Source organism: Prionailurus viverrinus, chromosome E3 (assembly GCF_022837055.1).
Source record: "Prionailurus viverrinus isolate Anna chromosome E3, UM_Priviv_1.0, whole genome shotgun sequence".
NCBI classification, from domain to species: domain Eukaryota; kingdom Metazoa; phylum Chordata; class Mammalia; order Carnivora; family Felidae; genus Prionailurus; species Prionailurus viverrinus.
The window spans coordinates 37,963,026-37,986,095 of record NC_062576.1 but is presented as its reverse complement, the minus strand read 5'-3'; the positions used below and the strand labels follow the sequence as shown (position 1 = coordinate 37,986,095).

Genomic DNA, 23,070 nt, shown 5'->3' with positions numbered 1-23,070 from the left:
CGTGAGTTCGAGCCCCGTGTCAGGCTCTGGGCTGATGGCTCGGAGCCTGGAGCCTGTTTCCGATTCTGTGTCTCCCTCTCTCTCTGCCCCTCCCCCGTTCATGCTCTGTCTCTCTCTGTCCCAAAAATAAATAAATGTTGAAAAAAAAATTAAAAAAAAAAAAAAAAAAAAAACTAAAACTGCAATAAAACATATTTAGAGAATTTCAAGGTTGAAAGGGTCTTTGAAGAGAATTTAGCCTGATCTTGAGTCCCTGTTTATGTGCTTGCATTAACATACCACACCCCTCCTCACACACACACACACACACACACACACACACACCAAATGGACTTTTTGATAAAGGGGTGAAGACTGGACTGTTTTTTTCTTTAACCAAGATACAAAGGCACACATCTATTCTAGGGTCCTTCCTGACTTCAGGTGGGGCTGACCTTTATGTGGAGATAGAGTACTGAGTGTCCTAACACCCAAACTGTCCCCATGGAACAGAGCGGGGCCCCACCTCGTGGGCGACGTCCTTCCCTGTTACTTTGCGAACATTATCCTCCACTGTCCTCCATGTTCAGTCATTTCTTCTGGTTCTCAGCCCTGCAGCCCCCAATAGGCTGCAGCCCTGATCTGTGGCACCTCTCTTCTCTCACCAACTTGCTTCCAGGATTCTGTCTCTGCCCCTGCTCCCTGGTAAGAGCAGTCACCTCGAGTCTCTCCACATCACAGGCTCAGCAGCTTGGCAGAGTCCTTAGCATTTAAGAATGTATTCCAGCATTCAGCTGGGGTCATCACTTGCTGCAGGTGTTGAGGCTGGCCAAGGGTCTCTTGTCATCAAGCCCTGCCCTAGGCAAGGCAGGCTCTGCCTGGCCTCAGCCACAGATAGCCAAGATCGGGGCCACAGACCCCACTTGATGTGGCCCAATGACAAGGGGCCAGGTGCAAGACAGGTTCCACCAAGGCCACAGGAGGCCCCGGGTGGGCCTACCTGCAGGGAAGGTGGCCAGGCTGCGTCACCTGCGCTCCTGGCTCTTCGCACATCCACGGAGACCCCTCACCCTCTGCTCCAGGACACATGCAGTGTGGTCGGGGCTCTGCCACAGAAGCCCAAATGTGACACACCTCCACCCATGCGGCCTGTCAAGTGCAATGGCCAGCTTTCCCCCCCATCTCTATCCCTTTCAAATGCCAGAAATTTGGGATGCTTCGCAGTGACAGAAAATAACTTCTTTGTTCCAAGTTCAACTCAGTGAACCACCAGTAAGGCAAGTCAAGAAGATGACGTGGTAGACCCGAGCTCAAAACGAGTTCTGCCACCTGAACAGGGTGCTAAAAGCATTCAGGACCTCAGTTTCCCATCTGTAAAAGGAGAGGCACAAAAGCCGTATGTCTCAGGGTTGCTTGAGAGAATGTTCTGGAAGAGGCACCAACAGGCCCAGGTCCCAGGCCAGGAAGCAGGCGGCCACCTCTGGCACCAGCCTGGACACAACAGTAGTGAGCCTGCAGACTCGCAGCTACTTAGGGAAGCTGGGTTACCGGCAGTGCTGGAGCTCTGGAAGCTGGCCTAGAAGGTAAACACCATGCTTAAACTGAGTGGCCCCCTTCTCTAAAGAACACATAGGGCAGAGCACACGAGGCCAGAAGGACCCGCTTTGTTTATTAGGGAAACAGAGAGTAGGTCATGCACCCTGGAACCTGGGTTATGCTGAAAGGTGAAAATATATACAGTGATTGGGTGACAAATAGAATGGAGCACAGCCTGAGGTCCAAGGCCACCCAGCCATGGGAAACTGCCATACTCCCTGCGTGGAATGTTCCGGAACCCAGTGGTTTCAGCAGCTGCCCCCAAGACTTCAGTGATGACTAAATGGAACAAGTACTCTATACTGTTCCCCTCAGCCACCCAGGAGATAGTGGATGTGCACAGATCAGAAGCATGTCCACCGCAGAGGGACAAAGTGGGGCAACCAACGCTGCCTCTGTCCTGGCCACTTGGGGATGGAGCAAAGGCGGCCCTGGCTCCTGCTGTGGGGACAGATGGTCAGTCACCTCCACAGGCTTCCTCACACACCTGCGGAGGTTGGAAGATGGGCTATCAGGGAAGCATACTCACATGAGTCATCTGTCCTTTAGAACAGCTGTGGCTCTAGGCAGGTGACCCCCAACTCATCCCACTGCCCGCTGACACCACTGGGATACGGAACAAGTCCCCACAGGCTATGTTTTGAAAATGTGGCAAGGCTGGAAGGGAAAGGGGGGAGACCAGGGAAGGCTGGGGTATGTTAATGCAGTAAGGAATGGGAGCCACTGAGGTTTCCCTGAAGTGGACTGATGAGTGTCCCCCAACTTCATGTCCATCCAGAACCTCAGAATGTGCCCTGATTTGGAAACAGGGTCTTTGCAGATGTAATTAGTTAAGATGCTGTCATTCAGGATTAGGGGCCCTAAATGGAATGACTGTGCCCTTACAAGAGGACACCAGAGACACGGGAGAGGCAGAGATGGGAGTGTTGTGGCCACAAGCCAAGGACACCAGGAACACTGGCAACAGCAGAAGCCAGGAGAGAGGCCTGGGATGGTCTCTCCGTCCGGGCCTCCAGAAGGAGGCAGCCTTGCCTACATCTTGGTTTTGGACTTCTGGCCTCCTGAACTGTGACAGTCTGTCCCTGTGGTGCTGAGCAACCCGGGTCGTGGCCATTTGTACAGCAGCCCCAGGACCCACGTACACCCGGCTTGGTGTCTAGCCGCCACTGCCGAACTCCGTGTCCAGATTCCTCCCTGGGCCTGAGCACCTGCAATGTCCCACTGCCACAAGCTGGGCCCACACCAGGGGCAAATGGGATCAGTGTGAAATGCCTTAAGGTTAGGATTTTGGTTCCAAAACAGAAACAGCTCCAGCAGCTTCATGAACTGTGACCTCGAAATTCTGAAACGGATCCCGGAAATGGACAGTTCAATGAGTGGCGGCCAGGGTTTGGCCCAGGGGCCTCCCGGAGCCGTGCTGTGGGGCTCCGCTGGCCTGGGGGGCACTGCTCTCTGCTGTGGGTCCGCTGGTGTTTGTGGAGGTCGGTGCCCCGGCGGAAGCCCCTGCCACAGGCCGGGCACACGAAGGGCTTCTCAGCTGCGTGCGTTCTCCGGTGTGCACTGAAGTGCGAGCTGTTGCTGAAGCGCTTCCCACACTCGGCACAGGCGTAGGGCCGCTCGCCAGTGTGTGTCCTGCGGTGGATGACCAGGCTGGAGCTCTGGCTGAAGCGCTTCCCGCACTCCGCACACGCATAGGGCTTCTCGCCCGTGTGCACCCGCTGGTGCGTGCTGAAGTTGGAGCGGTCACTGAAGCCCTTCCCGCACACCTGACACTTGTAGGGCCGCTCCCCGGTGTGTGTGCGCTGGTGCTTGGTCAAGTGGGACGTCTTACTGAAGCCTTTGCCGCACTCAGGGCATGCGTATGGCTTCTCATTCCGCCGGGGTCCTCCTCTTTCCAGAGACTGCTCAGGCCTGGTCATGCCCCCAACCAGCTCTCGGTCCTGCTCCCTTCTCGTCAGGACGTCCTGCCTGGCGCCCTCTCCATCCTCAAGTTGCAGCCCAAGCCCTGAGACAGAGAAAGCACAGTCCCTGAGGCCTTCGTGGGGGGGGGGCGAGGGGATGCTCCTGATAAGAAAGAAAGCAAAGGCTGGGCGGAGCCTCAGAACACTCAGCAGGAAGTGCTTGTCAGACCCTGGATGGAGATAATTAACCATGGGCAGCAGCTCGTGAAACCCTCACCATGCCAAGGAGGTGGGTGCTGTTATGGCCCCATTTAAGATGAGGAAACTGAGGCACGGGAAGGTTAAAGAACTTACCCAGAGTCACTTGGCTAGTAAGTTACAGGGTGGGCTCTGGAGTCTAGGCTCTTAGCCTCTAAGCCAGGGATTCTAACCCCAGGGGCAATGGTGGCCCTCAGAGGGCACTTGGCAATGTCTGGAGACATTTTTGGTTGTCACAGCCAGGCAGTGGAGTGTTGCTAATGGAATCTAGTGAGTGGAGGCCAGGGGGGCTGGCGAACACCCTATGGCACACAGGATGGCATAACAGAATTATCCAGACCCAATGTCAACAGTGTTTTGGTCTTTAACCGAACAATGGCACCATAGCCAGGCTGAACGACCTCTTGGGTTGGGACACCTGGGTGGCTCAGTCGGTTAAGCATCGGACTCTTGATCTCAGCTCAGGTCATGACCTCATGGTTTGTGAATTCAAGCCCCGCATCAAGGTCTGTGCTGATGGTGTAGAGCCTGCTTGGGATTCTCTCTCTCCTTCTCTCTCTCTCTGCCCCTTCCCCACACTCTCTCCCCACCCTCTCAAAATAAATATACTTAAAAAAAAAATCCTCTCAGGTTGCTATACTCTCTACTTAACATCTACACTCAGCTGTAAGTAAAGCAGATCAGCCTCAGTACTAGTGGATGGGCCTCATCTAATCAGCTGAAGCCCTTAAGAGCAGAACCTGTGGTTTCCCAGAAGAGGAATTCTGCCTGGGTTTCGTGCCAGCTGGCCTGCCCTGCAGACATCAGACTCAGGATTGCAACATCAATTCTCACTTGAATTTCCAGCCTGCAGGACTGCCCTACAGATTTTAGGCTTGCCAGCCTCCACCATCCTATGAGCCAATTCCTTAAAATAAATGCCTTTACTTACACACCACACACACACACACACACACACACACACACACACACACACACACACACAATTGGTTCTGTTTCTCTGAAGAAATCCAACTGATACCAAACAAGCACCTCAATTCCTTCAAAACCAGACAGTGTTGGGGGATGAGCTGGGGACAGGGCTGGAAAGGAGAGGCTGTGGATGGCCAAGGCCCTGCCAGGAGCAGCTCTACCCACAGGGGTCACGGGCGGCACAGAGGCTAAGTGAAACTGGACGAGCCGTGTGGACAGAGGAACCCAGGACAGCTCTGGGCACTTGCCTGGGATGAGCTGAGCAGCCATACTCTCCCCACTGCAGCTGGGCCTCTGACGGGTCTCTAGCAACCCTGCCTTTGCAGGCTGCACTCAGCTGGCTGTGGAGCAGGCTCTCCAGGGAGTGTGCCCGGCCCATGGAACCAACCTGGTGCGGGGTGTGAGTTCCTAGTTTAACATGCTCCCCAGGGATTCCTTGGGCCACTGCAGTCCAACAACTGCTGGATTGGCTTCTGTAAGTGGTGGAGAAACAGGAACGGTACTGGGCAGGGAGACGGCCTGGGAGATGCCAAGTGGGCCACAGCCAGCCTAAGGGAAGGAGCCACCCTCCCTGAGACTGGCCCACGTCACAGACATGCCACTGATGAGCACGTTACCCCCGCTGTCGGGCAGCACATCCCAGACGCAGCCCCGCTGAGCCGGGTCCAGGCACTCCCACTCCTCCTGGGACAGGTATGCCGCCACGTCCTCCAAGGTCACCGGCACCTGCTGGAGTGCAACCCACTCAGTCCCCTGCCATGGCTCCTTCATGCAGCCGGCCTAGCGGGCTCACCCACCCCCTCCACCTGTAACACAACGGCAGATCCTGCTTGCCTCCCCCACTGCCTCTCTCCTACACCATCCCTCTCCATATGCGGTCATCCACTCCTGCTCCTCAAGTTCCGCTCACAGAACAGCGGAATCCTGCTAGCTGGGAGGACACCGTCACCACCATGCCGTGTCCCACTGCTGCAGGCCCAGAGACACCATGGACAGAGCCACCGTATGGAGCAGCTGATCCACTGCGCGCTCAGCCACTGGGGCCCATGCTCCTCAGGGGCACGAGTTAGACATGCCTTGCCTCAGGTCGAACCAGCCCTGGGACCCGAGTCGGGTGTCTTGGGAACTTCAGGATGCCTCCAGGCCAGTAGTTCCCAAATCTAGCACCACAGTGACCTGAGGAGCACATTAAAACCCAAGCAAGCAATGTCTAGAAGAGGCAACTGCACAGAGACAGAAAGAAGACCACCAGGGGCTGGGGAACGGGGGTGGGGAGGGACCACTAACAGGTACCAGCTGTTTTGAAGAGGAGTATGTTTTGAGAACCATCATGATAGTTGCATAACTCTATACATATACTAAATGTTAAGTACTCTAAATGGCTGAGTTGTGTGGTATATGAATTATATCTCAATAAAGCTGTTATTTAAACAAGCTACGGAGGCTCTGATTCCAGACCAGGGCTGGGGGATGAATCTATATTTTTGCCCAAGGTCCCAAGAATCTAGCGCCCAGCTAGGTTTGAAGCAATTGCCCTAGTCCACAACTAAGCCCTGGAATCCTCTGCGACACACCTAATACCCAGATGGCATCAGAGAGAAGACTTCCAGGAGGTAAAAGTAAGGGTAAAGGGGTCATTCCACGAGAAGCACCTCCGAAAGCTGGACCTGGCCATGGAGAAAGTGTCCCTGTAACAAGGGCATGGGACACACAGGGATGCAGTGGAACACCCACTCACCTGGGACCAGGATGAAACGAAGGATGTGGCCGGTGCCGTCTCCTGATGCTGGGAGGCCACCGGGCCTGGGGAAAGACACAGAGTAGTTAGAGAAGGCCACACAGCCCAGGTGTGGAAACAGTAGCAAAGGCCCAGACAGGGCCAACTACTCTGCACCTACGCTCAGTCCTGGGCAGGAACCTGTCCTTCCCACATGCAGTGGCCCAACCTCCTGTGACAACCTCCTCCCTCTGCTTCCTTTCCCTGCAGGGCTTCCTTCATCCAGAGGGATGGCTACTCACCCCTCTTTGGCCAGAGCTGGGGGCTCCTCTTTGGTGTGTGGCTCAGTTGGGTTGGGGGCTGCTGGCTGGAGCATCCAGATCCTTCCTCCAGAGACAGCTCCTCTGGCTTAGCCTCCACTTGGTGTTTCAAGCACTGTTCTCCTGTCCCGTGGGGCAGTACATCATCAGGGAGCACTTCCAGGCCCTGCATGCAGATGAAGATCTGCCCAGCAGTTCCCAGAAGTTTGGGAGAAAACCCACAAGGTCCCCAACCACTTTTGCCTCAGGCACCCCTGGCCATGCTCCCTTCCCAGGCTCCCAGGCTCCCCCCAGCTGTGCCTCACCACAACCACCCCCGCCGGCTACCTCCCCAGGTCTGCCCCCACAGGCCTCCCCATCGCACAGAGTCCTCCCTCCAGACTGTTCTGGGAGAAGGAATGTGAGCTGGGAAGAGGTCAGGCTCCCAACCGGGACAAATGGAGGCTTGTTCTGCCCCTGAGTGAGACTCCACTGTCTCCCCATCACACTGCACTCTCTTACCCCTCCTTCCTTGGTGTTCCCAACAGACCCTGGACCAGAAAGGCCCTGAATCAGATCTCATTTCAGAAGTTCACACTATAGCATGTGCTACATTTCCTCAAGTCAGTGACAAGTGCTCTGAGACCATCTATGTCCCAATTCCAGAACAGGTGAACATGATCAACTTGGGTCTCAGCGTTTACTGAGCTCTGCAACAGTACTTGGGATAAGAAAACTTTAAAACCAGTGCCAGGCATCCCTGCATCAAGCTCAACATCCCACACTTCTAAGAAGAGACAGTCCCCAGAGGTTATGGGGTGCATAGAGACAGAGGAAAGGCATGCCAAAGAACTAATCCAATCTGAGCTAAGAGCTATGCAGTAGGACTAACCTAATCTGAGCAAGAAGAATTTGTTAAGACTTCCCTATTACTCCAATTTGGTTACAAGAAGTTGGGAGCATGCTCTAGAGTCGTGCTGTCCACAGAACTTTCCATGACAACAAAGTGTCCCATATCTTCGCTGTCCAGTACAGTAGCCACTGGCCACGTGTGACAACTGAGCCCTTGAAATGTGGCCAGTGTGACTCAGGAACTACACCTGACATTTTATTTAGTTTTAATTTAAAAAATCACACGTGGGAGCGCCTGGGTGGCTCAGTCGGTTAAGCATCCAACTCCTGAGTTTGGTTCCAGTCACGATCTCATAGTTGATGAGATGGAGCCCTGTATCAGGCTGTCAGCTCAGAGAGCCTGGTTGGGATTCTCTCCTCTCCCTCTCTCTCTGCCTCTCCTCTGCTCACACTCTGTCTCTGTCTCTCTCTCAAAAATAAACGTTAAAAAAAAAAAAAATCACATGTTACTGGTAGCCACTGCACTGGCCAGCGCAGCTCTGGAGAGGTTGGGGGTGGGGGGGAGCTCTAACTGGGACACCCACCAGCCCCTGCTCTTTCTTCCCAATGCTTCTCTCCTTCTGGAATCTCTTCAACCCCCAGGGCCCTGCCTTGGAAGATCTCCAGCCTCTTTCCCATCAAAACCTGTGTATGACCTACACTGGGGTGATGTGAATGAACCAAACCACACAGTTCAAAGAGAGCTAGTGGGGCTACATGTGCTTAATTGACAGGTTTACACCCATCGGCCAAGGCTGAGAAACACTTTGCAGGTGCCTTCTTTGTTTCACAGGTACAGGCAGCCCCAGGTCCTCCCAATGGCCAAGGCAGGCCGCGGGCTCCACAGCCCAAGGAATCTCCAAATGCAGATCTTAGGAGCAGAGCCCTGAGGTCTTGGGGCCCCATCTCCTCACCTTAGGGCCAAATTGCCCCCCACCTCACCCGCTGCCTCTGCTTCCTGGGCTCCCGCTGCAGCCCTTCCACGAGGACCACGGCCTCCTCACCACTCTCCGGCTGCTGCTCCCGCACCCGGGCCTGGATCTCCCCAGGCAGCACCATCAGGAACTGCTCCAGCACCAGCAGCTCCAGGATCTGCTCTTTGGTGCGCAATTCAGGCCGCAGCCAGCGGCAGCAGAGCTCCCAAAGGCGGCTCAGGGCCTCCCGTGGTCCGGCCACCTCCTGGTAACAAAAGAGCCTGAAGAGCTGGCGGAAGGTCTCAGGGCTAGGGTCTTCTGTCTCCAGGGAAGGCTCCTCTTCCCAGCAGAAATCCTCCTCCACCTTCACGATCAGGATCTCGTCTTGCTCCAGGGGTGGTGGAGGCTGGAGACCAGGTGTGGTCGCCATTGTCTGGGGCAAGTCTTGCTCTTTCTTGTGCCTGAAAGGTCAAATCTGTCTCTCCCTGTACCTCTGGCCAGACACTGGAAGTGATGTTTTCAGGGCTCTGTGGAGAAACAACATAATCATTTGGGGTGCAGCAGTGGGGCTAGTTAAGTGTCCACACCCAGAAGGCCCTGCCCTAGCCCCAGAGCCAACTCACCCTCATTGGCAAAAGAGCTGAAGTAAATCAAACCGTCCTTGCTTCTAAGCCCCCTGGTAATTCCTAAGCAAGTTACTTAAACTCTCAGGGCATCGATTCCTCGTTCAAAAAGTAGAGATGATGATATTCGTACACACAGGCTTTTGAGAGGACTAACCGGGATATTTGCAAAGGGTTTTGAGCACTGACTGGAACGGGGCCAGAGCTTGGGAAGTGCAGTTTTCATTACTACGGTTGGCCCTTTTAGGATGGGGTCCCCTTGGAAATAGAACCTGGGCCCTCTGTGTCCAAGGGGACGCGGGTTCTGTCACGACTTGACCCTCCAATTCGGGCTCGGCAAGCCCTGAAAGCCCGCCGGGTACCCTCGGTGGATGGGTCACGACGGCCCCTCCAACTCCAGGGTTCGGAGAGAGTAGGGACTCCCCGGCCGGGCATGCTTTCCCCGGTTTCGTCCTCGGGTGCAGGGTGAGCGGTGGCCCAGGCCGAGCACAACCCCGGGTTCTGGTGAAGAAGGGCTGCGGGACGGAAGCGGCGTGGGCCGGGACTCCGCGCCCGCACTCACCGGCAGCGCGGCGGGCCGGGCCGGGGGCAGGACCGTGGGCGTGGGGGTGCAGCAGGCGGGCCGGCTAGACCCTAGACCGACAACCTGCACAAAGCGGAACCCGAGCTACGTCCTCTTCCAGCCACAGGCTGAGCCCGCTGTGGTACTAGAGAACGAGGCCGTGTGGGCGGGCACACCGCAGCACTGTGGGTAATGTAGTCCTCGCGCCATTAGCTCAGCCGGCTGTCGAGGGTGGGAATAAGCCTGGAAGGGCAGGCCCGCGAGATGCATTGTGGGCAATGTAGTCCTCGAACCCCTGGCCGACTACCTGTAAGTGCGTGGGAAAGAGACCGCGTGGGCGGAACCACAGGAAGCATTATGGGTATCGTAGTCCTTGCACCTTCAGTGAGTAGGCGAGCGTTTCGAGGTCCCGTAGCTTCTGGGCCATTCTACCCGTGTCGCCTCCATACGCCCTCCCCTAGCCTGAGAAAGGTCCACGGTGGGAGGGGATTTTGTAAATTTACGTTTCTACTTACATAGTACTTTGTATGTACCAGGCTCTGTTTTAAATACTTTGCAATTTATTAACAGTTCATCTTTGAAACAAAGATGGGAGGTAGGTACTCTTAGCAATATTTTATAGATGAGGAAAGGAGGCAGAGAGGTTCAGTGACCAGACCAAGGTCACACACACTCAGTAAGTGGAGAGCTGGGGTGAGGTTGGAATCCAGGCATCTGTCCTAGTCCAACTCCTTAATTTTAGAGACTAAGAAGTGAAGACCCAGAAAGTTACTTATTTGGGGCATCTTGGATACCAATGGCTGATTTCTTTTATTTGTTAATTTAATCAACAAATACTGGGCTCTGCTTTGTAACAGGCAGGCACCATGAACAGGAAGTGAACTAGACAAATGGTCCCTGGTGTTGCTGTCCAGACTGGAGAAGACTAAGCCCCTGGCCCTTTAAGCAGGTAAAGGGTCTTGGTGAGGGTAACCTGCCTACCACATGGTAAGTGCTCCATCAGCATTATCGCTGACATAAGGCCCAGGCCATTCCTGAGTCCTTTAGTTCTGGCATCCCCAGACCTAGCACCTAACCCCATCTTCCCACTAGCTTTTCTCCCCCTCCTACTCTGCATTCTGTCTCATGTTTCATTTCCCCCGCTACACCCAGCATCCAGTTTTTATTGTGAGCACACCAAGCGGAACAAGGCACTGGGATGCCTATGACTTATTTCGGGAGACAGCCTCTCCCCGAGTGGGAGGCATCTTTAAAATAATTTTTTTTTTTAACATTTATTCATTCTTGAGAGACAGAACAGAGCATGAGCTGGGGAGGGGCAGAGAGAAAGGGAGCCAAAATCCAAAGCAGGCTCCAGGCTCTGAGCCATCTGCACAGAGCTCAAACACAGGGCTTGAGCTCACTGACTGCGAGATCATGACCTGAGCCGAAGTCAGACGCCCAACCAACTGAGCCACTCAGGTGCCCCCCGAGTAGGAGGCATCTTTAAGAGCAGATTACAGGACTGCCTTCAAGACCACCACAGCCTTGTGGTGGGGTCTGAAGAAAGGCAGGAAGATATACGCCTCAGTTTCTTCTTCAACATGAGGGTGCTGGTCAGGACAGGCGGGGATGTTAAGAATAAACTAACACCAACATGTGGAGTTATTCAGAGAACTGGTACTTAAGTCCAACACAAGAGGCCTGCCAACTGATTTGCTTTGGGAACAGAATGTGCAAAGGGGAACTTTGAACAAGTCACAGGGAGCATATAGCAGGAGAGGAAGAAGACAGAACAAATAAAATGGGAGAGGGAAAAGGAGGAAAACAGAAGAGGCTGGTGGAGAATCTGAGGGACAGTCAGCAAGTTCTGTAGGGCCGACAACCATCATCTAGTTGCAGAATGTGCTGGGTTGCATCTAGGGAAGGGGACAGGTGTGGGGACGCCAGCATTTTCAAAGCTGTCCCATGCCTTCCCCTTTCTGACAGCCTCCTGGTTAGCTGTGGGAACCAGGCATCTCCTTCTCAGAGCCGTATGCACAGAAGTTACCAAGTCTATGTAGTGACCCAGGCTCTGGCCTTCTCCTGTCTGGGCAATTTTCAGTGACTACAACCGACAGAGATTAAAAGGACAAATTTCTGCTTTGCTCAGGATTTCACGTTTGCTTGTCTATTTAGTATTTCGGTCTTAATTCTATTATGGGGGGAGACACAAACAGGCGGCCCCTAACAAATATGAATCGGGGTGAACTGGGGCCTCCAAAGACGTACACCAAGCCAGTGCTTCGAATCCTGGCTCCACCACTTATCAACAAGGTGTGCCTTGCCTTCCGCACCCGTAAAATGAAGATTGCCACAGCTTCAGCTTCAGGGAGCTGAGAGATGGGATTAGATGAGATTACGTTTGTAAAACACCCGTGACAATATCCAGCACGTGACAAACGCTCCTTAGGCATCAGCTCTAGTTTCATGACTTGTAGCTACTCTGAGATGGAGGACGTGGTCTCAGTGCGTGGGTCTCAGATGCCTGGTGCCGTGGAGTTCCTGTAAGAGGCCCACGGGGCTACTAAGGTCCCAAGCATTGTTCGTGGTCTGAATGAGAAGTATTTATCGTTATACACACATGTCACTATATTTATACTTATAACTGTAGCTTGTTTTCGTAGTGGTTATGGAGTCTACAAGACCGTTTGAATTAAAATGGCAGCCTCCTACTCACAGAAGTTTGCAAGCAACTGAGCGACCCACACACATGCTTCTCGGAAGACAGAGGGGAAGTTCCCTTCAGACTGATGCCATGGTTCCATCGTCACAGACAAAGCATCGATTCAGCTCACATTTGCTCTTGGTATTTAACTGTGGCAGGGAAAAGAGGGTTTACAATCAAGCTCTCCAAAAGTTGTCATCTTTGGTAGCAATTTCTCAGTATCCAAATGAGTAAGAAACAAAAATTCAATATACAAGTCAAATAGTTTAGCTAATTTGACTAAATTATCTAAGAGAGTCGTCATGGAGCTACCATGCCCCCAAACTGATATATAATGGGTGTTTTGTTACACTTTTTATAAGGCCTCTATGAGCTAATAATAAAACCTAATGTTTTTAAAGCACTTCCTAAGTCCATGGGATTTTCTTACTGTGCTACTGAAATCCTCACAATGACTCTTTTATAGATATCATTATGACCCATGTTTTAGATGAGTAAACTGAGGCTCCGAGAGGTGCAGAACTCTGCCAAGGCCACACACAGCTAGGAAAGTGGCAAAGCCAAATCAAACTCCGGCAAGTCCACTCCAGAGCCTGCTGCCCCAACCACTCACCTAAGGCACTCCTGAACGCCAGCCCGGTAATCAGAGCTCTGCCTTGAAATAAATATCCGAGTGATTTCTTGGAAGATTCTGGTTATCCTTAATTTTTTTTTAATTTTTTTTAACATTGATTTATTATTGAGAGATAGAGACAGAGCATGAGCATGGGAGGGGCAGAGAGAGGGGGAGACATAGAATCTGAAGCAGGCTCCAGGCTCTGAGCTGTCAGCACAAAGCCTGATGTGGGGCTCAAACTCACAAACCGCGAAATCATGACCTGAGCCGAAGTCGGACGCTTAACGGACTCAGCCCCCCAGGCGCCCCTGGTTATCCTTTAAAGGATAAGGTTAGAGGTTATCCTTTAAAGTGGCTACTTTGGGCCAGAATACCCCCTCTGTTTTTCTAAACATAGTGGGAAAATCTGCTTGGTTCATAGTAGGTGCTCAGTAAATATTTGCTGAATGACTGAATAAATTAATAGGAAGCATTTGTTCTTCAGACACTGACCTGTCCTTCCCAACCTTATACAAGTTTGATTCACAAACCTGATGATGGTGACATAAAGGGGGATAAACATGACCTATGCCCCAGAGGAAACTTGCTAGGATTAAATGAGCTAGTACATTAAAATACTTCACACTAGGGTGAAACAAAGAAGCAGTCAGTAAGCATTAGTGTTGTCACTATTTTCACCAACAGAAAGGATGAGAGACAAGCTGTGAATGCTGGGAACCCTCTCCTTGGAGTCTGGCTGTGTTTTGGTTCCATTATTAAATTTGAGACAGACGAGAAGGACACATCAGCTAACAGGAGACAGCCATTGTTTATACCCTGAATCACCCAGCATTTGAAACTTTATCTTCTTTTTTTTTTAATGTTTTATTTATTTTTGAGAAAGAGAGAGAGAGACAGAGAGAGACAGAGACAGAGACAGAGACAGAGCATGAGCGGGGGAGGGGCAGAGAGAGAGGGAGACACAGAATCTGAAGCAGGCTCCAGGCTCTGAGCTGTCAGCACAGAGCCCAACACAGGGCTCAAACCCACAGACCACGAGATCATGACCTGAGCTGAAGTCAGACGCTCAACCGACTGAGCCACCCAGGCACCCCTGAAACTTTATCTTCTTGTCCCTACAGGCAGCAGGCCAAATAAGAACCAGACAAGTAAGAACAGACTTGCAAAGCATGACTATTCCTCCGAGAGAGCTGCTCCAGGATAAAGGAGAAAGGCTGGAGTGTGGAGGAAGGGGGATTCAAGGACCACCAGGCATACTTGGAAATCCTTACTCCCAGGGATGACATCTGCTAGACTCTCCTGTGTGTGGTCAGCTCACGCATCACTCAGAATGGGGTGAAGATTCCACACACTCCTTTTGGGAAACACAGTGTCTTCGTCTGCTCAGGCTGCCATAACAACATACCACAGACTTTTATGTCTTACAGTTCTGAAGGCTGGAAGTCCAAGATTAAGGTGTCAGTGGATTCAGTTCCTGAAGGGAGCTCTCTTCTGGCTTGCAGACTGCTACCTTCTCATTGTGCCCTCACATGGTAGAGACAGTGATCTCCCTCTCTCTCTAATGTTTATTTATTTTGAGAGAAAGAGAGAGGGATGGGGAGGGGCAGAGAGAGGGAGAGAGAATCCCAAGCAGGTTCTGTGTTGTTAAGTGCAGAGCCCGATGTGGGGCTCGAACCTACAAACTGTGAGATCGTGACTGGAGCCGAAATTAAGACTCGGATGCTTAACTAAGCCACTCAGGCGCGTTTCTCCCATTTTTCTTAAAACACGTGTCCATCTTGGTCTTCTGTATACCATGTGGGACGGTGACATGGGCATGGAGAACTTCTCCCTACCACAAGAAACAGAGCAGCTCTGGCACAGACAGCTGCTGATGCAAGGCAGTGTCAGGGACATGGGAAGTAGTGGGGGGCGCGGGCCCCATGCCGCCAGCCAGTCTGACTGTTCCTCAGAAGTCTGACATATGGACGTTTAGGTAGAAACTCCTAATTTTGAATGTAGCCTCAAAACTGGCTTTAAGTCCTGTGTGGGGGTCTCCTGGGTGGCTCAGCTGGTTAAACGTCCGATTCTTGACATTGACTGAGGTCATGATCTCACAGTTCATGGATTCAAGCCCTATGATGCGCTCTGCGCTGACAGTGTGGATCCTGCTTGGTTTTCTCTCCCTCTCTGCCTCTCCCCTGCTTACCCTCTCTCTCTCTCAAAATAAATGCACGTTAAAAGAATAAATCCTGTGTGAGATAAATAAAACCCCCCAACATGCTTCCAGGTCAGGTCTGGTGCACACATAGACGTACATACATAGTCATAGAAAATGATGCAGGTGCTGATAGCGGAGGGGAGAGAGTGATGCAGTTGTTCCTTTAGGTGGAGAATATTTACACAGAAAGACCCTCCGTTCACCTGGGCTCCACCAGCATCTCCTTAGCTTCAATATTTTCTTCAACAGCTTTCTCCAAAAGCGCATGAGGCCAAAGCTAAAGGTGGAGAAACAGAGGTAAAATATCTGTCTCCCCTCAAAAATCCGTTCAGCCCTACTGAGGGCTGAAGCCAACCATGCAGAGGAGAGCCAGCCTGTGCGAGAAAGAGAGACAGAGGCAGACACAAAGAGGGAGAAAGGCACAGATGAGGAGTGCACTTTCTCAATCACTGTTTAGGAAAAAGCGACTCATGTGTTACACAATGGTAAGTAAAGCTTTATCCAGACCAGAGGTAGGTGCAGGGACCCCTGCAAGGGGGTGTGCAGTAAGGAAGAGATACTGAGTTCAACTCCAAGTACAACAAGGAAAAGTGGGGCTTTATAGCCAAGGTGGAGGAGGATGGAAAATTAGTAAGAAGAAACATCGAGGGCTTCTGACAAAATAAACCTAGAAGGATTCTTCCTGAAGGCAAGCCGGGGTGATCAGACATCACCTGAGGGACGCTGGGGTGTGAAGAACCCGATCAGGTATCAAGGGTTGGGGTATTGGCTAAAGTGACCCTGCTAGATTCTTGCTAAAATTGGGCGATGCATAAATGAATACAGAAGTCCAAAAGCCAAGGCCTTGTTGAGAGTTCAGAGGAACCTAAGTAGAGTTTGGTCGAGGAACCTTTGCCACCACCGCCAGAGTAAATGGATTCTCTCTCTCTCTCTCTCTCTCTCTCTCTCTCTCTCTCTCTGACAGACAGGAAGACTGATCTCCAGAAATAGGAAGTGCCCTTAGGATTCTAAAGGCACAAGTTGTTCAAGACTGCAAAAGATGCCAAGGGCCCCCGCCCACCGTCTACCTAAGAGATAGAGACCTTCCAGGTCAATGCACAGCCCCAACCCAACTTCCAACCCCAAATATTCCTTGTCCTGTCTGCTTGTTTTTGAAATAATATCAGCCACCAATTTCTGAGCACCTGGCAATACACATTTCTCCGTCTATTCTTAATCTAGTAATAATAGGGGTAGTGTGATCTCTACAGGTAAAACCCCCTGAAGCTCCGAGTTTTAAGTACTGAAACCAAGGAGGGTCCCACAGGAAGTGACAGAAATGAGCCTGAAACCCACGTCTTTGATTCCAGAACCCCAGCCCCGAAGCACCAGGTTAGAGCACTCAGCCCGTAATAATAACCCAGGCTCCCTAAGGTCTGACTCGGCTACTACGCTGGACTCTCTCTCCCCGTCCTCTTCGGCTGAACACACTCTGCCGCGTCTGCCTGTCTGGGGCGCGCCCGGACCCCTCCGCCCAGAGAAACCAGGAAACGGCGTCCGCTCAGGTTCGAACCCCGCCTTTGCACTAGTGGCTGCAAAGGCGCTGGGCGCACCGCCCGCGCGCAAATAAACGTTGGCCCCGCTGCCAACCGGATTCGCCGTCTCGCGAGTCTTTCGCCAAGGATCGCGCGAGGTCTGTGATTGCCGGAGGCGGAAGTCGCTGACGCCGCAGCCGAAGGGAGGAAGAGACTACACGTCCCAGAGTGCCCAGCGCCGCGCTGGAAAGGCAGACGCCTGGGCCCACCCGGCTTACAGTGGGGTGCAGCGCGTCTTTGGGGGTCTCCCCAGGAGGCGGCTCGGCCAGGGCATCAGAGGGTGGGGCTTCGTCTTCAAGGCGGCGGCGTCTTGGGCGTCTTGGTTGCTGAGGCCGTGCCAGGTCTTGGGGGGTTTTGAGCCTCAGTTAACACATCTGTGAATGGGGACATTAGCCGTTCAAGGTTGTAACAAGTTCAAAACCATTCAACACGTTTTTCAGAGCATGCTGAGTCCTCCCCTGTGCTAGGCGTAGGGGTTACCAGAGTGGTTAGCAGGCGCTTATTTTCTTGAAATTCAAATTCTACCAAGAGAAGCCGCTTTGATCTTCATTAGCATGGTGCTCTTTAAGAGGTGTTTGGGGGGCGCCTGGTTGGCGCAGTCGGTTAAGCGTCCGACTTCAGCCAGGTCACGATCTCGCGGTCCGTGAGTTCGAGCCCCGCGTCGGATTCTGGGCTGATGGCTCAGAGCCTGGAGCATGTTTCCGATTCTGTGTGTCCCTCTTTCTCTGACCCTCGCCCGTTCATGGTCTGTCTCTCTCTGTCCCAAAAATAAATAAAAAAACGTTGGGGGGGGGGGAGGGAAAGAGGCGTTTGTGTTTGTTTTTTTTTTTTTTTTTTTAATGTTTATTCATTTTTGGGAGAGAGAGAGAGAGAGCGCGCGCGAACGGGGGAGGGGCAGAGAGAGAGGGAGACACAGAATCCCCAACAGGCTCCAGGCTCTGAGCTGTCAGCTCAAACCCACCCACTGTGAGATCATGACCTGAGCCGAAGTCAGATGCTCAACCGGCAGAGCCACCAAGGCACCCCTAAGAGGTGTTCTTAAGTTCATATGATTGACTTACTAATCCTCCTCGGGTATCTAGAAATCTTACATTCCTTTCTAGAAGGAGAAAAGAAAAGCCCTCGAAGGTCACAGAATGGGAGTTAGACCTCTTGCCCAACTCTCAAGCACCGAAGGCTGTAAATAGACACCACTAAATCTGCACAGAAATAGGAAATATTACAGACCACTGCAGCCCCTCAGTGATGAACAGCCCCTGGTCCCTTTAAAACCCTCTTGGCTAGGCAGAAACCAGGGAACTGGCTTTTGGACAAGAGCCACCTTCTCCCCCAGATGGCTGGCCTCCTGAATAAAGCTCATATTCCTTTCCAGTCAATACTCCTCTCTTGAGTGTTGGCCTTTGGAGGGACGGGCAGCTGAAGTTGGGATCTGGTAACAAGAGGCATACAGTGATGAAATCACTGCACAAGTAAGTTAGTGATATCTTTGGTACATCCTGCCATAGGGTATACAAGTGTACAAGCGTACAAGGGTATACATCCTGCCTTTGGGTTCAAGTGATAGTTGAGCAGAGGTGTTAAAGCAGGATGGAATTAACCTAGGGAGTTGGGGGGGAGAGCTCTACACAGAAGGAACCTCAAGTGTGAAGGTCGCTAGGCCTGAGAGATTGGGGTGAATTTAAAGGACAGAAAGGGGGGCGCCTGGGTGGCTCAGTCGGTTAAGCGTCTGACTTCGGCTCAGGTCATGATCTTGCGGATCATGAGTTTGAGCCCCACGTTGGGCTCTGTGCTCCCAGCTGAGAGCTTGGAACCTGCGTGAGATTCTGTGTCTCCCTCTCTCTCTGCCCCTTGTCTGCTTGTGCTCTCTCTCTCTCTGTCTCTCAAAAATAAACAAAAATTAAAAAAAAAAATAAAGGACAGAAAGGATGGGGCGCCTGGGTGGCTCAGTTGGTTAAGCGTCCAACTTCAGCTCAGGTCACGATCTTGCAGTTCACCAGTTGGAGCCCCATGTTGGGCTCTGTGCTGACAGCTGGGAACCTGGAGCCTGCTTCAGATTCAGAGATTCCCTCTCTCTGCCCCTCCCCCATTCACACTCTGTGTTTCTCTCTTAAAAATAAACACTAGAAAAAAAAAAAAAAAGGACAGAAAGGAGGGACCCCTGGGTGGCTCAGTCAGTTAAATGACTGACCCTTGATATCAGCTCAGGTCATGATCTCATGGTTTGTGAGTTTGAGCCCCACTTTGGGCTCTACACTGACAGTGTGGAGCCTACTTGGGCTTTTCTCTCCCTCTCTCTCTCAAAATAAATAAATAAACTTAAAAAAAAAAAAAAAAAAAAAAAAAGGACAGAAAGGAGACAAGTATGGCCCAGGATCAGGAGATGAAGCTTGGAAGAGAGGCTGGAGAGGTGAGATCATGCAGGAGGGCCTTGGAAATTCTGGTGAGGATTGAGGCTTTTATCCTAAAAGCAATGCGAAATCAGTAGAGTTTGCGGTTTTAAGTAGGATAGTGTTGCAATACGGTAGGAAGCTTTGTGGAGTAGAGATCTTGGAGAGAACAGAAGGAGCAATGAGACCAGCTGGAAGCTCCTGGAATGTTTCAGAGATGAGGTAATACTAGCAAAGGTAGTAGTCACAAGGTGTGGAGCTAACTGAGATTCCTGAAGCAGAAACAGCAGTTAATTGGGCTGGGCTGAAGGAAAGAGAGGGCAAGAAAAACTGATCAGTAAAACAGGGACCATAACATCTACCACTATAGGTACCATTTTGATTAAAAGAGGCAAAACGGGTGCCTGGGTGGCTCAGTCAGTTAAGCATCCAATTCTTGATTTCAACTCAGATTATGATCGCAGGGTTCATGGGATTGAGTCCTGCGTCAGGTTCCATGCTAATAGCGCGGACCCGGCTTGGGATTCCCTCCTCACTCTCTGCCCCTCCCCCTGCTTGTGTGCGCATGCTCTCTCTCAAATAAATACATTTTAAAAAGTTCTTAATGTTTATTCATTTATGTAGAGAGCGAGAGAGAGAGAACAGTAATACAACATTTCCATAAATTGTGAAAACATGCACAACATACTACATGCAACTTAGGGATACATGCCTATGTAGCAAAAGTGTGAAGAAATGCTTAGGAATTGGATAAACACCAAATTCAGCCTGATGATTGCTCATGGCAGTGGGGGCAGGAGTTGGAGAGAGATGTGATGGATAAGGCTTGCAGCAGGCAATAAACTGCAAATTTTAATGTTTTTTTTAATTTTTTATTAAAAAATTTTTTTTTGAGAGAGAGAGAGCACACAAGCAGGGGAGAGGGGCAGAGAGAGAGAGAGAGAGAGAGAATCTTAAGCAAGCTCTGCACTGAGTATGGAGGCTCATTTCCACGATCCTGGGATCACAACCTGAGCTGAAATCAAGAGTTGGATGCTCAACCAACTGAGCCACGCAGGTGCCCCTAATGTTTTCCCCCCCCTTAATATGCTTTTTTAAGCAGCATCAAAATAGTTATTATTGGGAATTTGTGTTCTTGAAATATTGAAACCCAGCAAAAGTTTTCATAAGTAATTTTAAATAAATGCAGTGCTAACTTTTAAGCAAGCATTATTGGTCGTATGCTGTTTCTATTTTAATTGTTTTACATTTCTTCTTACCTTCTAAGATTTTTACTTGAGGCATGACATATACCAAGTAGGGTGCACAAATATCTCATGGTAAAGTGCACATATCTTAAGTGCATGACTCAAAGAATTTTACAAATCTATGTATTTGTGTAACTTCCACCCAGATCAAGGTATAGGTCATTTTCAATACCCTAGAAGTTTCCCTCATGCCCCTCCCCAGTCAATACTCCCAATCCCGACCACAAATCTGATTTCTATCGCCTTTGGTTGATTTTTTTCCCCTGTTCTTAAACTCCATAAAGGGCATCCACCCAGTACTTCCTATTTGCTGTCTGGCTTCTTTCACACATCATTATGTCTGTGAGATTCCTCCACGCTGTTGCATGCACAATTGTCTCATTTTTATTGCCAAGGAGCATTTCATTGTATGACTATCCCATAGTTTATCCACTGTCCTGTCACTGAACATTTACAGTTTCCAATTTGGGGCTACTGTGAATACATTCTTCAATAAATATGAATAAGTTTCATGTAATCTGGTAGATGTTTTATTGTACCAGGTACCGTGTCATTGATTTTGTGATTCCCGTTGTAAAAAATGCTCCCTACTGCGCGCCTGGGTGGCTCCGTTGGTTAAGCGGCCAACCTCAGCTCAGGTCATGATCTCACAATTCATGAGTTCGAGCCCCACCCACATCGTGCTCACTGCTCTCAGCACAGGGCCCACCTCAGATCCTCTGTCCCCTCCTTTCTCTGCCCCTGCCCCACTTGTGCGCTCTGTCTCTCTCTCAAAAGTGAACATTAAAAAAATGCTCACTATTGTTATTTAATATTGTGACTGTATCATTATGACATGAACCTGCTTGGTGTACTGCACAATGCAAACCCCCTCTCTCCGCGCCCCCAGACACCTACAAAACAAAACAATTTATCCCCACACAACCCTGAGGTAGGAGGTTGGTGTTGCTATTCCCATTTCGCACAGGAGGAAATTTATTCCTGGATGTCAGGTGACTTGTCCTACCTAGGTCCTGCAGTTGAAAAGAGCCAAAGCTTGGGGCACCTGGGTGGCTCAGTCAGTTAAGTGGCTGACTTCAGCTCAGGTCATGGTCTTGCACTCTGTGAGTTCAAGCCCCGTGTCAGGCTCTGGGCTGACAGCTCAGAACCTGGAGCCTCATTCGAATTCTGTGTCTCCCTCTCTCTCTGCCCCTCCCCTGCTTGCTCTCTCTTTCTCTCAAAAATAATAAACATTAAAAAGGTTTAAAAAATAATTAAAAAAAAATTAAAGGGCCAGAGCATGGCAAAGGCTTCCACAAGTGGAGATAAAGTCATCCACCGGGAGCAGGAACCAACACTCTGCAAAATATCAACACTGGAATACCCCTCCCTGGCCAAAGAAGAAGATTGCCCCAGTCAACACGCAAGGACAGGATGCGTGAGAATGCGTGAGAGCAGGTGGTTGGAGCCTGAGGGACCCTGCAGGAGAGCCTCCGGGAAGGGGTCGGTGGAGCCAGGCTAATAGCGTTCCACCAGCGCCCGCCCACTGGTGACCCTGGTTGCAGTAGATCCTAACTTTCAGGGAAGGGACAAGAGCTAATATTATAAATGTATTGATGTGTTCCGAGTAGGTGATATACGCCCCTGTTAACAAGCCAGTACAAAAGGAGACAGAGTAAAAATTAAATCTCCTTCCCATTCTTGACCTCTAGGGCAAGTGACCTCCCCGGAAGCAACCATCTGTTCCAGGCTTCAGTACTTTATGGAGATACTCATGCCCCATGAGCTGCCTTCCGCTATACCCTCTATTGCTCCTTGTTTTCCTCTCATCAACATCCTTAGGCAATCAGTCTGTATCCGTCCAGAGTCATGATGGGCAACTCAAATTCGACAGACTGTGGGCCCGCCCTTCGCCACCTCTCTGTCCTCACTTTCCCCCTACTCTCTCCCTCTCTTCTGGTTCATGCTGCTCCAGCCACAGAGGCCTCTTTGCTCTTCCATGAACACATCTAACATACTCCTGCCCCAGGGCCTTTGCTCTAGCAGTGGTTTCTTTTCCGTCTGTGTGGAATGCTAGGACCCTAGATATCTTCATGGCTTTTTCTTTGCTCTTTCACATCTTTACTCAAACTTCCATTCCCAGTGAGGCCTCCCTGACCCCTTCCTGCAATTGTAAACCCTAGATGGCCCTATATCCCTTAAATGCCATCCTTGGTATCAGGGTACCCATCCAGGGTACCCATCACTATTCAACATGCCCACATTTTACTTCTTTGTTTTGTTTATTTGCATCTTGACCCACCTAGGTGCAGGCTCCTGAGGGCAGTGAGTTGGTTTCTTCCCTCTCGAACCCTCAGCCTCTATAGCATCATATAGTGGGCCCTAAAAATCTGTGCAAAGAATGAACACTGGGTGATTATAGCACAGCCTCAATTGTTTTTCTTCCAGTTTTATTGAGATATAATTGACTACATTGTGCAAGTTTAAGGTATACAACACAATGATTTGATGCACATATATATTGTAAAATGATCACCACAATAAAGTTAGATAGCACATCTGTCACCTCCCATAGTTATCTTTTTTTGAATGTGGTTAGAACATTTAAGATCTGTTCGTTTAGGGGCGCCTGGGTGGCTCGGCCGGTTAGGCATCCAACTCTTGATTTC

At 50.9% G+C, this 23,070-nt stretch overlaps 1 protein-coding gene and 1 long non-coding RNA gene across 7 annotated transcripts; one reads left to right on the top strand and one right to left on the bottom strand.

Moving 5' to 3' along the window:
- Nucleotides 1–211: 211 nt before the first annotated feature.
- On the bottom strand, nt 212–16,790 carry ZNF500 (zinc finger protein 500). Of its 6 annotated transcripts, none has more exons than XM_047838204.1 (7): nt 16,583–16,790; nt 12,411–12,547; nt 8,556–9,054; nt 6,726–6,909; nt 6,445–6,509; nt 5,324–5,435; nt 212–3,580 (listed from the first exon to the last, which is right to left on the bottom strand). In XM_047838204.1, exons 3-7 carry the CDS (start codon nt 8,955–8,957, stop codon nt 2,895–2,897), a joined length of 1,449 nt encoding a protein of 482 aa, XP_047694160.1. In that variant the 5' UTR covers nt 8,958–9,054; nt 12,411–12,547; nt 16,583–16,790; the 3' UTR covers nt 212–2,894. The 6 variants fall into 6 exon arrangements, with proteins under 6 accessions (XP_047694160.1, XP_047694161.1, XP_047694159.1 ...); XM_047838205.1 differs by lacking the exon at nt 16,583–16,790 and adding an exon at nt 13,012–13,140; XM_047838203.1 differs by lacking the exons at nt 12,411–12,547; nt 16,583–16,790 and adding an exon at nt 9,713–9,865.
- On the top strand, nt 10,117–12,807 carry LOC125154262 (uncharacterized). The gene is made up of 3 exons (XR_007147737.1): nt 10,117–10,307; nt 10,570–10,699; nt 12,358–12,807. It is a non-coding gene; the product is annotated as an uncharacterized LOC125154262 (long non-coding RNA).
- Nucleotides 16,791–23,070: the final 6,280 nt, after the last annotated feature.

Bases quoted from the DNA above. Each gene is read 5' to 3' on its own strand.
- ZNF500 (XM_047838204.1), bottom strand. From the start codon at position 8,957: ATGGCGACCACACCTGGTCTCCAGCCTCCACCACCCCTGGAGCAAGAC. The intron at 5,436-6,444 runs GTGAGTGGGTGT...GTTGCACTCCAG, and splicing joins TCGTTTCATCCTGGTCCCAG to CAGGTGCCGGTGACCTTGGA. The intron at 3,581-5,323 runs GTAACGTGCTCA...TCTCTGTCTCAG, and splicing joins TGTGCTGCCCGACAGCGGGG to GGCTTGGGCTGCAACTTGAG.